Source organism: Salmo salar, chromosome 09 (genome assembly GCF_965601325.2).
Source record: "Salmo salar chromosome 09, fSalSal1, whole genome shotgun sequence".
Classification (NCBI taxonomy): Eukaryota; Metazoa; Chordata; class Actinopteri; order Salmoniformes; family Salmonidae; genus Salmo; species Salmo salar.
In genome coordinates, this window is record NC_138299.1 from 60,550,621 (window position 1) to 60,566,494 (window position 15,874).

The 15,874-nt window shown below is 43.4% G+C and overlaps 1 protein-coding gene across 1 annotated transcript in view; it reads right to left on the reverse strand.

The window, feature by feature from the left end:
- LOC106611505 (glycine receptor subunit alpha-4) overlaps positions 1-15,874 on the reverse strand; it is a 133,056-nt gene that overhangs the window by 44,629 nt on the left and 72,553 nt on the right. The window contains exons 2-4 of the mRNA XM_014211771.3: positions 6,564-6,697; positions 5,937-6,004; positions 555-778 (exon numbers count right to left, since the gene is read on the reverse strand). Of these exons, the coding sequence (XP_014067246.1) occupies positions 555-778; positions 5,937-6,004; positions 6,564-6,697 (426 nt within the window). The remainder of the gene's footprint in view (positions 1-554; positions 779-5,936; positions 6,005-6,563; positions 6,698-15,874) is intronic.

A 15,874-nucleotide genomic window follows, 5' to 3' on the forward strand; every position in this document is an offset into this window, starting at 1 on the left:
ATTAGGGAGTTTGGGTTTGAAGAGAAGCTGTGTAATTACCTGCTGTAATGCATTGCCCAGTGGAGCGACGAGAGCCACCAGCTCTATGCTACTCGCAGGAGCCTCCATTGCTATTATGCTGCGATAACGTGCAATACTAGGCCCAAAAATACAATGGTGAATGAGCCTTTGAAGCTTCTCTGCGTGTGTAATTTATCCTTGGCACAGAGAGGTAGCTACGAAAATGTATTTAGACTAGTGTGTGATGACTGTTAGCGGATAAATCTGCCATTGTAATCAATATGGCATGCTTAATTGCATATTTTTAAATTCCCCTCATTGGGGTCATGAATGTTGATGGAGGAGAGATAGATCAACTCACAGCAGTGTACGGGTTGAGGGGCTAATATATTGGTATCAAAGTTATCGTAATGAATAAATCACTAGCGCCCTCTTTGGCCATAGGCAGAGTTGAATTGAATAACTCACTAGCTTCCCCTTCGGCCATAGGCAGAATTGTCTTGAATAACTCACTAGCTCCCTCTGTGACCACAGACCAAACTGTCTCTGCTCACCTGATGCTATATAGTACACTCCCATCTTGGAATATCCGCAGCAGTTTGTTGTCAGTGGTGACCTCATGAAAGTTAGCCCCCTTCTCGTTAGCGAAGAACAGGTCAGGCTTCCAGATGGAGTCCAACATGGAGGGATCCAGGTCCAAGGAGTTGTCCGGGTACTCCTGGTAAGCCAATCGGGGATCGTTCCATTTTTGTCGTAGGAACACATTGAGCCTGTAGTCCTGTGGATTGACCAAGAAATTGACTCATTGGCTCTTTCTCAATTAATCTTTTTTCGATTCTTCGCATTCCTCTTTCCTCGCCTCCTCCTCAAAACGCATAGGAGAAGATGTCAGAGGGGAAGGAATTTGGGCCTTCTCCTTGAATGACGTTGAGAAGGAGGCGAGGTGATGGGATGTGAGGAATTGCGGAAGATACATCGAGGTTGAGCCATGATACTGTTGCCAGGTTTCAATTATTTAATTAGCATGTTCTGTTCATGATAGTCTGTCTCTGATGTAAAGTGGGAAGTCTGATTAAATTAATAACCTTTGCTGTTGTTAATTATACCCAAGCCAATGCGACAAAGATAAAATTATTTTCAATTAGTTATTTGAGATGTTGAGTGTATTTATACTTTCAAAGTAATGTGTATCTTGATCAGACTGATTTGAATCATTTATTTTTAGTATTTGTTTTAGGGGTAGATTATCTTTAATATTGCAGATAGATTGTCAATGTAATTGTCTGCATCACTTCCAATTCCTCATATATTCTTTGCAAATATATATATATACACACACAGTGGGGGAAAAAAGTATTTGATCCCCTGCTGATTTTGTACGTTTGCCCACTTACAAAGAAATGATCAGTCTATAATTTTAATGGTAGGTTTATATGAACAGTGAGAGACAGAATAACAACAAAAAAATCCAGAAAACGCATGTCAAAAATGTTATAAATTGATTTGCATTTTAATGAGGGAAATAAGTATTTGACCCCTCTGCAAAACATGACTTAGTACTTGGTGGCAAAACCCTTGTTGGCAATCACAGAGGTCAGACTTTTCTTGTAGTTGGCCACCAACTTTGCACACATCTCAGGAGGGATTGTGTCCCACTCCTCTTTGCAGATCTTCTCCAAGTCATTAAGGTTTCGAGGCTGACGTTTGGCAACTCGAACCTTCAGCTCCCTCCACAGATTTTCTTTGGGATTAAGGTCTGGAGACTGGCTAGGCCACTCCAGAACCTTAATGTCCTTCTTCTTGAGCCACTCCTTTGTTGCCTTGGCCTTGTGTTTTGGGTCATTGTCATGCCGGAATACCCATCCACGATCCATTTTCAATGCCCTGGCTGAGGGAAGGAGGTTCTCACCCAAGATTTGACAGTACATGGCCCCGTCAAATGATGCGGTGAAGTTGTCCTGTCCCCTTAGCAGAAAAGCACCCCCAAAGCATAATGTTTCCACCTCCATGTTTGACGGTGGAGATGGTGTTCTTAGGGTCATAGGCAGCATTCCTCCTCCTCCAAACACGGCGAGTTGAGTTGATGCCAAAGAGCTCCATTTTGGTCTCATCTGACCACAACATTTTCACCAGTTGTTCTCTGAATCATTCAGATGTTCATTGGCAAACTTCAGACGGGCATGTATATGTATTTTTGAGCAGGGGACCTTGCGGGCGCTGCAGGATTTCAGTCCTTCACGGCGTAGTGTGTTACCAATTATTTTCTTGGTGACTATGGTCCCAGCTGCCTTGAGATCATTGACAAGATCCTCCCGTGTAGTTCTGGGCTGATTCCTCACCGTTCTCATGCTCATTGCAACTCCACGAGGTGAGATCTTGCATGGAGCCCCAGGCCGAGGGATATTGACAGTTCTTTTGTGTTTCTTCCATTTATGAATAATCACACCAAATGTTGCCACCTTCTCACCAAGCTGCTTGGCGATGGTCTTGTAGCCCATTCCAGCCTTGTGTAGGTCTACAATCTTGTCCCTGACATCCTTGGAGAGCTCTTTGGTCTTGACCATGGTGGAGAGTTTGGAATCTGATTGATTGATTGCTTCTGTGGACAGGTGTCTTTTATACAGGTAACAAGCTGCGGTTAGGAGCACTACCTTTAAGAGTGTCTTCCTAATCTCAGCTCGTTACCTGTATAAAAGACACCTGGGAGCCAGAAATCTTTCTGATTGAGAGGGAGTCAAATACTTATTTCCCTCATTAAAATGCAAAACAATTTATAACATTTTTGACATGTGTTTTTCTCTATATTTTTGTTGTTATTCTGTCTCTCACTGTTCAAATAAACCTACCATTAAAATTATAGACTGATCATTTCTTTGTCAGTGGGCAAATGTACAAAATCAGCAGGGGATCAAATACTTATATATATATATATATATATATATATATATAATATATATAAAACATACATATACATACATACACATATATACATATAAATCAATATCTTAAAACATTTACATTTCCTTTGTTACCCGCCAACCCTAATACCCCTCCCCCAATTGGAGAAAACTAGTGAACAACAATGCTTAGGCCTGTATTTCCAGCTTATTCATACTATATACATTTTATGGACACAGTCTATTTTACAATAGTTCTATTTTGTTTGTTTTTACTCCTGTCCTTCCTCTACCCTAAACCTCTCCCATGTATTTCTGATGCCCATCCTGTTTGATTTCTATTTACCATATCTTTCAAACTGTGCTCTTTCAAAAAAGGTCTTAACCTATATACACTACCGTTCAAAAGTTTGTGGTCACTTAGAAATGTCCTTGTTTTTGAAAGAAAAGCTACTTTTTTGTCCAATAAAATAACATCAAATTGATCAGAAATAGTTTTAAGTTCCTCGGCTTACACATCACGGACAAACTGAAATGGTTCACCCACAGACTGCATGGTGATGAAGGCGCAACAGCGCCTCTTCTACCTCAGGACACTGAAGAAATATGGCTTGTCACCCAAAACACCCACAAACTTTTACAGATGCACAATCGAGAGCATCTTGTCGGGCTGTATCACCACCTGGTACGGCAACTGCTCCGCCCACAACTGCAAGGCTCTCCAGAGGGTAGTGAGGTCTGCACAATGCATCACCGGGGGCAAACTACCTGCCCTCCAGGACACCTACACCACCCGATGTCACAGGAAGGCCAAAAAGATCATCAAGGACAACAACCACCCGAGCCACTGCCTGTTCACTCCGCTATCATCCAGAAGGCGAGGTCAGTACAGGTGCATCAAAGCTGGGACCGAGAGACCGAGAGACTGAAAAACAGCTTCTATCTCAAGGCCATCAGACTGTTAAACAGCCATCACTAACATTGAGTGGCTGCTGCCAACCTACTGACTCAAATCTCTAGCCACTATAATAATTAAAAATGGGATGTAATAAATGTATCACTAGTCACTTTAACCTGTTGGGGCTAGGGGGCAGTATTTTCACGGCTGGATAAAAAAACGTACACGATTTAATCTGGTTACTAATCCTACCCAGTAACTAGAATATGCATATGCATATTATATATGGATAGAAAACACCCTAAAGTTTCTAAAACTGTTTGAATGGTGTCTGTGAGTATAACAGAACTCATTTGGCAGGCAAAACCCTGAGACATTTTCTGACAGGAAGTGGATACCTGATGTGTTGAATTACCTTTAAGCCTATGCCATTGAAACACACAGGGGTTGATTAATGTTTTGGCACTTCCTATTGCTTCCACTAGATGTCACCAGCCTTTACAAAGTGTTTTGAGTCTTTTACTGTGAGATCTGACCGAACAAGAGCTTTGGAACGGTGATGGCCGATTAGACTCTGGCGCGCGAGTTCATGTTGGGTACCCTCGTTCCAATACGTTATAAAAGAGAATGCATTCATCCACCTTGAATATTATTCATGTTCTGGTTAAAAAAGGCACTAATGATTTATGCTATACAACGTTTGACATGTTTGAACGAACGTAAATATATTTTTTCCCCTCGTTCATGACGAGAAGTCCGGCTGGCTTAGATCATGTGCTAAGAACACGGAGCTTTTTGGACATAAATGATGAGCTTTTTTGAACAAAACTACATTCGTTATGGACCTGGGATTCCTGGAAGTGACATCTGATGAAGAGAATCAAAGGTAATGGATTATTTACATAGTATTTTCGATTTTAGATCTCTCCAACATGGCCGTTTATCTGTATAGCAAAGCATATTTTTCTGGGCGCAGTGCTCAGATTATTGCAAAGTGTGATTTCCCAGTAAGGTTATTTTTAAATCTGGCAAGTTGATTGCGTTCAAGAGATGTAAATCTATAATTCTTTAAATGACAATATAATATTTTACCAATGTTTTCTAATTTTAATTATTTAATTTTTGGTGCTGACTTGACTGCCGGTTATTGGAGGGAAACGATTTCCTCAACATCAATGCCATAGTAAAACGCTGTTTTTGGATATAAATATGAACTTGATAGAACTAAAAATGCATGCATTGTCTAACATAATGTCCTAGGAGTGTCATCTGATGGAGATTGTAAAAGGTTAGTGCATCATTTTAGCTGGTTTTATGGTTTTGGTGACGCCTGTCTTTGAATTGACAAAACATTACACACAGCTATTGTCAATGTACTCTCCTAACATAATCTAACTTTATGCTTTCGCCGTAAAACCTTTTTGAAATCGGACAACGTGGTTAGATTAAGGAGATGTTTATCTTTGAAAGGGTGTAAGATAGTTGTATGTTTGAAAAATGTGAATTTTGACATTTATTTGGTTTCAAATTTGCCGCTCTTGAAATGCACCTGCTGTTGATAGGGTGCACCACGGGTGGCACGCTAGCGTCCCACATAGCCCCAATAAGTTAATTGCAGAGTGGACTGTTCATTATCAGAACATCACTGACCCACTGTTCTCTGAAGATTGCTCTGATAGGCTCGAGGAAATAAAGGGAGAGAGGTGAGGGAATTGCTCCAATACTGAGCAGGCCAAAGGTTAGGAATGAACAGGTATTATATTAACTGGAGGAGAGCTTTCAGATTTCTCTTTTGTAAATTCTGGGATTTAGCTAGTGTAAACCTGCTCAAATATGATCCTTATCAAGGTAATTCATGATTATACTGAACAATGAGACTGCCTTAGGGTTATCATGATTCCTGGATAATTATGGTATTTTGTATAATGTGCATATTCATTTAAACATTTCATTTCACCTTTCTTTTTATAGGTTTGTCTCTGAGATTAATCTCTTTTGCAAGAGAGACCTGTTCAAGATGGCAGTAGTCGGCAACATATTCAATTATTAGCTTGAAAATGTATGGATTCTAATTCCAGGACGTTAATTGACTATGGAAATTCAATTAACTCATTTGACTTTTCTCAGATGTGTTTTCTCACCATAGTCGTTTCTGTGATGGACCCAAAGCTGTTGATGAAGATATTGCAGGTGACATTCACAGGCGGACCTGAAAAAGAACCAAAATAAAATCCATCACTCCGTATATGGAATAATCCTTTCACTGTTTGACCTGCTGTAAAAAGGTTTCATAAAGATGATTTTAAAATATTTGAATGCCACTGGTTATTGTATGTGCAAGAAGTGGAGAGTGTCTTGTTGTCAACTCTATGATGTTGAGCAAGTATGAAATATGTATGACACTATTGTAGATGGGTCATGGTGGAGAACGACTGCTGTAGTAGAGTGTGTACTGATTCCAGTGGCTCTCTAGTACGGAATACTGTGTCTCTCCTGTCGCTACAAGTTGAAATACTAGGCATGAATCCCTTTGTTTAACTTTTCAACAGAGAACTAGGCTAACAAAAAAATGCATCACATTGGTATATGGAATTTTAAGTTGGCCAACCATATGGAATGTGCAGTTCCAAGCTTCCTATCCATTTCTACAGGTAAGTCCTATCTTACTTTTTTTTACCGGTGGCTGTCTGCTTGCATTAATTTAGTGAAGTTTCAGTATTTTTTTTATGGAAGCTGTGGCCTACTTCTGAACATACTTTTTGACGTACCTTTGAAGTTGGGTCTGATGCGGGCATCATAGCCAGACCTTTTCCCCATGAGCTTGTCCAGGAAGTCAGACGGCGACTGCGAGGAGGGGACTGTCCTACTGGGGGACTTTATCTCCTCCTTACAGGAGCCCAGTCTGAAGAAAAACAGAAACAAAGAAAGCGAGGAGAGGAGAGAAAGCGAGGGAGGAAGAAGCAATAGTTAGAAAACAAGAAACTTTAACCGGTATCAGTGGAATACATAGGGAGAGAACAACAAGGATTTAAATGACTTTTGCACAGCCACCCCCGAAAACCCATCTAATTTCACATGTTCGGGACATATTGTGTTTAATAGAACCTACCCACTGGGAACACACTGGTTGTTTCAATGTAATTTGTCAACATATTATGACGTAGAATCAACATGGAAAATACATTGGATTTGAAAAAATAAATCAACCAGTACTGTTGTCATCTCATTTCAACCAGCGTTTCAAACGTTGAAATTAGGGTAATACTTCAACTTAAATACATGGACTTAACTTGACTAACAGGATGTTACATCAATCTATACTGAAGTAAAATATAAACGCAACATGCAAAACTTTCTAAGATTTTACTGATTTACAGTTCATATCAGTCAATTAAAATACATTTATTCGGCCCTAATCTATAGATTTCACATGTCTGAGAATACAGATATGCATCTGTTGAAACAACCAGTGTGTTCCCAGTCTGAGAATACAGATATGCATCTGTTGGTCACAGACACCTTAAAAGAAATGTATCTCAGGATCTCGTCACGGTATTTCTGTCCATTATAATGCCATCGATAGCATGCAATTGTGTTCGATGTCTGTAGCTTATGCCTGCCCATACCATAACCCCACCGCTACTATAGGGAACTCGGTTCACAACATTGACATCAGCAAACCGCATGCCCACACAACCCCATGCACGCGGTCTGCGTTTGTGAGGCCGGTTGGACATTCTGCCAAGTTCTTAAAATTACGTTGGATGCGTTTTGGTAGAGAAATTCAACATTCAATTCTCTGGCAACAGCTTTGGTAGACATTCCTGCAGTCAGCATTCCAATTGCACGCTCCCTCTCTTGAAGCGCTGATCCCGTAATCGGGATCAACATCCAGCAAAAAATCAGAGCGCCATATTCATAACCAAATCTAATCATTTCTGTTTCTCAAACATAGGACTATTTTACATCGTTTTATAGATACACTTCTCCTGAATCGAACCACGTTGTCCAATTTCAAAAAGGCTTTACAGCGAAAGCAAAACATTACATCATGTTAGGAGAGTACATCGTCAAAATAATCTTCATCAGATGACACTCCTAGGACATCATGTTACACAATACATGCATTCTTTTGTTCGATAAAGTTCATATTTATATATAAAAACAGCATTTTACATCGGCGCGTGATGTTCAGAGAATATTTTCCCTCAAATGCATCCAGTGAATCAGCGCTACAATTTACTAAATTACTATTCGAAAACATTTTTAAAATGTAATATTGTCATTCAAAGAATTATAGATTAACAACTCGTGAATGCAACCGCATTGCCAGATTTAAAAATAACTTTACTGGGAAATCACACTTTGCAATAAACGAGGTGCTATGCTCAGAAAAATAGGCTAGGTGATACAGGTTAGCGCCATCTTGGAACCATCTAAAATCAAATATACTATTGTAAATATTCCCTTACCTTTGATTATCTTCATCAGAAGGCACTTCCAGGAATCCCAGGTCCACAACAAATGTAGTTTTGTTCGAAAAAGTTAATAATTTATGTCCCAATAGCTCCTTCTTGTTAGCGCGTTCCGAAGGCTACTCAAAATGTACTGAAGCGCGCGGGACTTGTCGTCACGAATAATATATATATAAAAAATATATATTTACGTTCGTTCAAACATGTCAAACGTTGTATAACATAAATCTTTAGGGCCTTTTTCAACCAGAGCTTCAATAATATTCAAGGCGGACGATTGCATTGTCTTACTAAATGTTTGGGAACGAAGGGGTACCCATGGGTGCCCGCGTCATAGTAGTAATGGCCCTCCCCCTATGACCAACTTTCCAAGCCTCTCTTTCGGTCAGTTTCTACCGGAGAAGACTACACAAACACACGCACATACACACACACACAGTAAACGCTGCTGTCCCATGCTATAGAGACAATAAACCACTGGTCACTGTGGTTCACTGTTTATACACACTGCATATGTATTTCTACACTAGATTCTTGACATAGCTCACTCCAATAAATCTACTGCTGTAAATGGGTAAAATCACTGGGGAAGCCAAGCCAGAGAAAAGCCATATTACAACCTACAGTATGTGTTGTGATAATTGCATAGTTTGCTCCATAACCTGTTAGTTCATATGCCTTGTGACCATGATAAATAATGTAGGCCTAAGGCCGAGACAGTAAGAAGACACAGTGGCAGAATAAATTCAACCACATCTTTGTTTCATCACAAAACCAGAGATCAACCTCTGTCCAGTAAAGTCCCCAAAGCATATTGCATGTAACAAACAGCATTGTCAAGCAAGTTCATGTTTCCAACATGTTTTTACTACTACGGAGAGTTTAAAACCACGGAGTTACCGCAAGTCGCAAAGAAATCAGGAGCTACCCGCCACAGGAGTTGCTACAACGCGATGGGAAAAGGACATCCCGGCCGGCCAAACCCTCCCCTAACTTGGACGACGCTGGGCCAATTGTCCTACGCCTCATGGGTCTACCGGTCGCGGCCGGCATGGGTCTCAAACCAGCATCTGTAGCAATGCAGTTTGCACTGCGATGCAGTGTCTTAGACTGCTCTACCACTTGGCAGGCTTCATCCACAAAGTTTTTAATGCTAGAATGGCGCCGGAGGAGATGGCTGCCGTTTTACGTTCTCCTAACCAATTGTGCTCTCGCTTCGAGGCAAGCAACACTGAGGCATGCATGAGAGCATCAGCTGTTCCAGACGACTGTGTGATCACGCTCTCTGTAGCCGACGTGAATAAGACCTTTAAACAGGTCAACATTCACAAGGCTGCGGGGCCAGATGGATTACCAGGACGTGTGCTCCGGGCATGTGCTGACCAACTGGCAGGTGTCTTCACTGACATTTTCAACATGTCCCTGATTGAGTCTGCAATACCAATATGCTTCAAGCAGACCACCATAGTCCCTGTGCCCAAGAACACAAAGGCAACCTGCCTAAATGACTACAGACCCGTAGCACTCACGTCGGTAGCCATGAAGTGCTTTGAAAGGCTGGTCATGGCTCACATCAACACCATTATCCCAGAAACCCTAGACCCACTCCAATTTGCATACCGCCCAAACAGATCCACAGATGATGCAATCTCTATTGCACTCCACACTGCCCTTTCCCACCTGGACAAAAGGAACACCTATGTGAGAATGCTATCCATTGACTACAGCTCAGCGTTCAACACCATAGTACCCTCAAAGCTCATCACTAAGCTAAGGAACCTGGGACTAAACACCTCCCTCTGCAACTGGATCCTGGACTTCCTGATGGGCCGCCCCCAGGTGGTGAGGGTAGGTAGCAACACATCTGCCACGCTGATCCTCAACACTGGAGCTCCCCAGGGGTGTGTGCTCAGTCCCCTCCTGTACTCCCTGTTCACCCATGACTGCATGGCCAGGCACGACTCCAACATCATCAAGTTTGCTGAGGACACAACAGTGGTAGGCCTGATCACCGACAATGACGAGACAGCCTATAGGGAGGAGGTCAGAGACCTGGCCGGGTGGTGCCAGAATAACAACCTATCCCTCAACGTAACCAAGACTAAGGAGATGATTGTGGACTACAGGAAAAGGAGCACCGAGCACGTCCCCATTCTCATCGACGTGGCTGTAGTGGAGCAGGTTGAGAGCTTCACATTCCTTGGTGTCCACATCAACAACAAATTAGAATGGTCCAAACACACCAAGACAGTCATGAAGAGAGCACGACAAAGCCTATTCCCTCTCAGGAAACTAAAAAGACTTGGCATGAGTCCTGAGATCCTCAAAAGGTTCTACAGCTGCAACAGAGAGCATCCTGACCGGTTGCATCACTGCCTTGTACGGCAATTGCTCGGCCTCCGACCACAAGGCACTTCAGAGGGTAATGCGTACGGCCCAGTACATCACTGGGGCAAAGCTGCCTGCCATCCAGGACCTCTACACCAGGTGGTGTCAGCGGTTGTCAAAGACCCCAGCCACCCCAGTCATAGACTGTTCTCTCTACTACCGCATCGCAAGCGGTACCGGAGTGCCAAGTCTAGGACAAAAAGGCTTCTCAACAGTTTTTACCCCCAAGCCATAAGACTCCTGAACAGGTAACCAAATGGTTAACCGGACTATTTGCATTGTGTGCCTTCCCCCTGCCCCCCATGCTACTCTCTGTTTATCTTATATGCATAGTCACTTTAACTATATATTCATGTACATACTACCTCAATTGGCCCGACCAACCAGTGCTCCCGCACATTGGCTAACCGGGCTATCTGCATTGTGTCCCACCACCCGCCAACCCCTCTTTTTACGCTACTGGTACTCTATGTTCATCATATATGCATAGTCACTTTAACCATACCCACATGTACATACTACCTCAATAAACCTGACTAACCAGTGTCTGTATATAGCCTTGCTACTCTTATTTTCAAATGTCTTTTTACTGTTGTTTTATTTCTTTACACACACACACACACACACACACACACACACACACACATACCTTTTTTTCACACTATTGGTTAGAGCCTGTAAGTAAGCATTTCACTGTAAGGTCTACTCCTGTTGTATTCGGCGCAGATGACAAATAAACTTTGATTTGATTTGCCTTGCACAAAGTTTCAAAATACTAAAATACTACATAGGACTCTTAAAGAATTTCATTTAATTGTTAATTGTATTTTTTGAACACAGAAACAATTAGAAGATATGAAAAAATAAATTATGAAATGTTAATTACATAGAGCAGTCAGTGTAAACATCTGCGAGAGAGTAGCCCCAATCGGCCCGAGCCCCAAGTAATACATTTGGGCCAGATAACTCACACTGGAATCGTCCTGAGCCCCAAGTAATATATACATTTGTCAGATAACTCACACTGGAATCGGCCCGAGCTCAATCCCCCATCCTAGCCATAAGTAATACTGCCGAAGGCGGCCCAGGTTCGGGCCACATGATGTCAGCCGAGTCTGACTCTCAGCCGGAATCGACCCAGATCCACTGTGCTAGCTGGGTTGTGCCTGTATCCACATTCAATCTAATATCCCTAGAGAATTCATGTTGATCATCTGTTGTTGTCTGCTTGATTTACAATAGGGTCTCATTCGATTTATCAGAGAAAGTATTAAGGTAATATGTTCACGTTTCCATATGTTTTTATGCCTCGGATTGGACACCTAGTCTACTGTGCGCAATTGTGTAGGATAGACTATTGTGCAACACCCAACGCTATTCCTATTAATTATTCTGGATATAATGACAACAGATTACATAGCCACAATATGATCTGGTAATGAAATAACATGATATATACATTTTGTTTTTCATGTCACACCTGCAATTTTAAAAACAATACAAGGGGCTTGAAGTAGCCGACATGAATATGGAGCTCAGAAATTTAATTACTGGAATAGGCCTACCTTGAAAATCAGACATTTCCTCAATTTGGTGCTTGAAAAGTCGTTGTAATTATTGTTAACAATTTATAAGTTTTTCTGCTTCCTTATAATTTTTCTGTGATTTAATTTTGTTTTTGTTTGTTTCCTGCGCTTCAATTGAATGGTGTTGCACTACTCTGTTGTGGTAAAACTATGTGCAGTTATTATGAGGATGACAACATTTGTTGGCTTCATCTTGGCTTTCCATACAAATCTTTCCAATAAAAAAGGAACCTGGTTTTTGGTTACTTTATCATTATAAAAACTGTGATGGTGAGATTAAAATTGTGAGATTAATGCTGTTGTTGGCTTTATTATGTGTCTCTGCTTCAGCCACTTAGGCTACAGAAAAATTGCCATGCACGCATCCAATCTGTTTATGTAACGGCCGTCGTTAGAGAAAGACCAAGGTGCAGCGGAGGATGTGTTCATCTTGAATGAATTTTAATACAAAAAGAGAACACTTGACAAAATAAACAAAATGACAGCCGACAGTTCTGTCAGGTACTAACAACAAAACTGAAAGCACTAAACAGAAACAATCACCCACAAAAACCCAAAGGAAAAACAGGCTACTTATGTGTGACTCCCAATCAGCTACAACAAACTACAGCTGTGCCTGATTGGAAGCCCCACGGCCAAAATCAACGAAACAAACCAACCTAGAAAAAAGAACATAGAACGCCCACCCAATGTAACACCCTGGCCTAACCAAAATAAAGAACAAAAAACCCCTCTCTATGGCCAGGGCGTTACAGTACCCCCCCCCCCCCCCCCCCCCCCCCCACCAAAGGTGTGGACTCCAGCCGCAAAACCTGACTCTGAAGGGGAGGGTCCGGGTGGGCCTTCCTACGGCGGCGGCTCAGGTGCGGGACGTGGCCTCCGCTCCACCCTCGGCTTTGCCCACTTAGGTGGCGCCCCTGGCTGCGCCGGAGGACTGGAGGGCGACCCTGGCTGCGCCCGGCTGGCGACCGACCCTGGCTGCGCCGGCTGGCGGCCGACCCTGGCTGCGACCGGCTGGCGGGCGTCCCTGGCTGCGACCGGCTGGCGGGCGTCCCTGGCTGCGACCGGCTGGCGGGCGTCCCTGGCTGCGCCCGGCTGGCGGGCGTCCCTGGCTGCGCCCGGCTGGCGGGCGGCTCTGGCTGCGCCCGGCTGGCGGGCGGCTCTGGCTGCGCCCTGCTGGCGGGCGGCTCTGGCTGCGCCCTGCTGGCGGGCGGCTCTGGCGGCTCCGGGCTGGCGGGCGGCTCTGGCGGCTCCGGACAGGCGGGCGGCTCTGGCAGCTCTGGCCCAGGATTCACCAGGCTGGGGAGACATGAAGGAGGCCTGGCTCTGGGCACAGACACTGGACTCACCAGGCTGGGGAGACCCACTGGAGGCCTGGTCCGTGGAGGAGGCACAGGACTGACCAGGATGGGGAGACCCACTGGAGGCCTGGTCCGTGGAGGAGGAACAGGACTGACCAGGATGGGGTGACCCACTGGAGGCCTGGTCTGTGGAGGAGGCACAGGACTAACCAGGATGGGGAAACCCACTGGAGGCCTGGTCCGAGGAGGAGGCACAGGATAAACCAGGCTGTAGAGACCCACAGGAGGTCTGATGCGTGGTGCAGGTACTGGAAGTTCGGGGACACGCACCTCAGGGTTAGTGCGGGGAGCGGGAGCAGGCTGAGTTGGACTGGGCTGCCGCACTGGAAGCCTGATGCGTGGTGATGGTACTGGAAGTGCCAGTTCAGGGACACGCACCTCAGAGCTAGTGCGAGGTGCAGGTATAGGACGAGTAGGACTGGGCTGACGCACTGGAGGCCTGGTGCGTGGGCCTGGTACTGTCTTTACCAGACGGCTAGCACGCACCTCAGGACAAGTATGAAGTACTAACTCAGGTGCCATTATTTCTAGGACACGCTCTGCAGGGCGAATGCCGTGCCTAATACACCAACACAATAGCTCTCTCATATTCTTCTCCTCCAATTTACCCATCAACTCCTTAAGTCTCTGCTTCGCTCTCATCCAATTTTACCCCGACTGGCTCTGGTTCCATCCTCGGCTCCGCCGATCTGTCCATGTGCCCCCCCCAAAAAAAATCTTGGGGCTGCCTCTCCGGTTTGAACACTATCGGCGTTCCACTGTCATCTTCCCGGTCCTCCTTTGCCTTCCTCCATGGGCCCACTCCAGCTTTGATCCTTCCTCCACTGCTTGGTCCGTTGTTGGTGGGTGATTCTGTAACAGCCGTCGTTAGAGAAAGACCAAGGTGCAGCGGAGGATGTGTTCATCTTGAATGAATTTTAATACAAAAAGAGAACACTTGACAAAATAAACAAAATCACAGCCGACAGTTCTGTCAGGTACTAACAACGAAACAGAAAGCACTAAACAGAAACAATCACCCACAAAAACCCAAAGGAAAAACATGCTACTTATGTATGACTCCCAATCAGCAACAACGAACTACAGCTGTGCCTGATTGGGAGCCACACACGGCCCAAAACAAAGAAATACAAAAACATAGAAAAATTAACATAGAATGTAACACCCTGGCCTAACCAAAATAAAGAACAAAAACCCCTCTCTATGGCCAGGGCGTTACAGTTTAGAAAGGCAATGTCCATATTATACCCACATATTTTACACTGTAATAATCATTTGGATATCAATGCATGGCCTAAAAAAAATTACATTCTGAAATTGGTAATGGCCTACCTTTTTTACCTCAATATTATTGAAAATTACAATGAAGTGCTTGAAAAAGTCCCTGAAAACATTGAGTTTTGGGCCAGTTTGCATATATTCACTTTTATTCCTCTAAGTACATGTGTGGAACTGCATGTACATCCTTTTTATTTTCATTTCAAACCATTTAGAAATGTTGATCCCAATTTCACACATTGGCCTCATTATTCATAGAAAGACCCATATGAAGGATGGTTGGTTGATTTCAAATTTAATCTACAAGTTACATTTTAGTCATTTAGCAGACTCTCTTATCCAGAGCGACTTACAGTAGCGAATGCATACATTTCATACATTTTTTTCTCCGTACTGGTCCCCCGTGGGAATCTAACCCACAACCCTGGCGTTGCAAACACCATGCTCTACCAACTGAGCCACACAGGAGTTATGTTGGATTCACTTCTCCATCTCAACCAAAAAATCTAATTTGAAGAATAGGACTAAGTCAAATCAAGCTTTATTGCAGTGCCTTCAGAAAGTATTTTTACCCCTTGACATTTTCCACATTTTCTTGTGTTACAGCCTGAATTTATGGATTAAATGTATTGTTCTCTCACCCATCTACACAAAATACCCCATAATCACGAAGTGAAAACAAAAATATACATGAAATACGGAAATATCTCATTTACATAAGTACTCACACCCCTGTAGCGTCACGATCGTCGTTGGAACATTTGGACCAAAGCGCAGCGTGATATCGGTTCGACATATTTTATTGATAAGTGAACCGCACAAAAACAATAAAGCATACACGACACGTGAAGCTACTGCAGTGCTCACAGGCACTTACATAAACAAGATCCCACAAACACAGGTGGGAAAAATAACTACTTAAATATGATCCCCAATTAGAGACAATGATTACCAGCTGCCTCTAATTGGGAATCATACAAAAACCCCAACA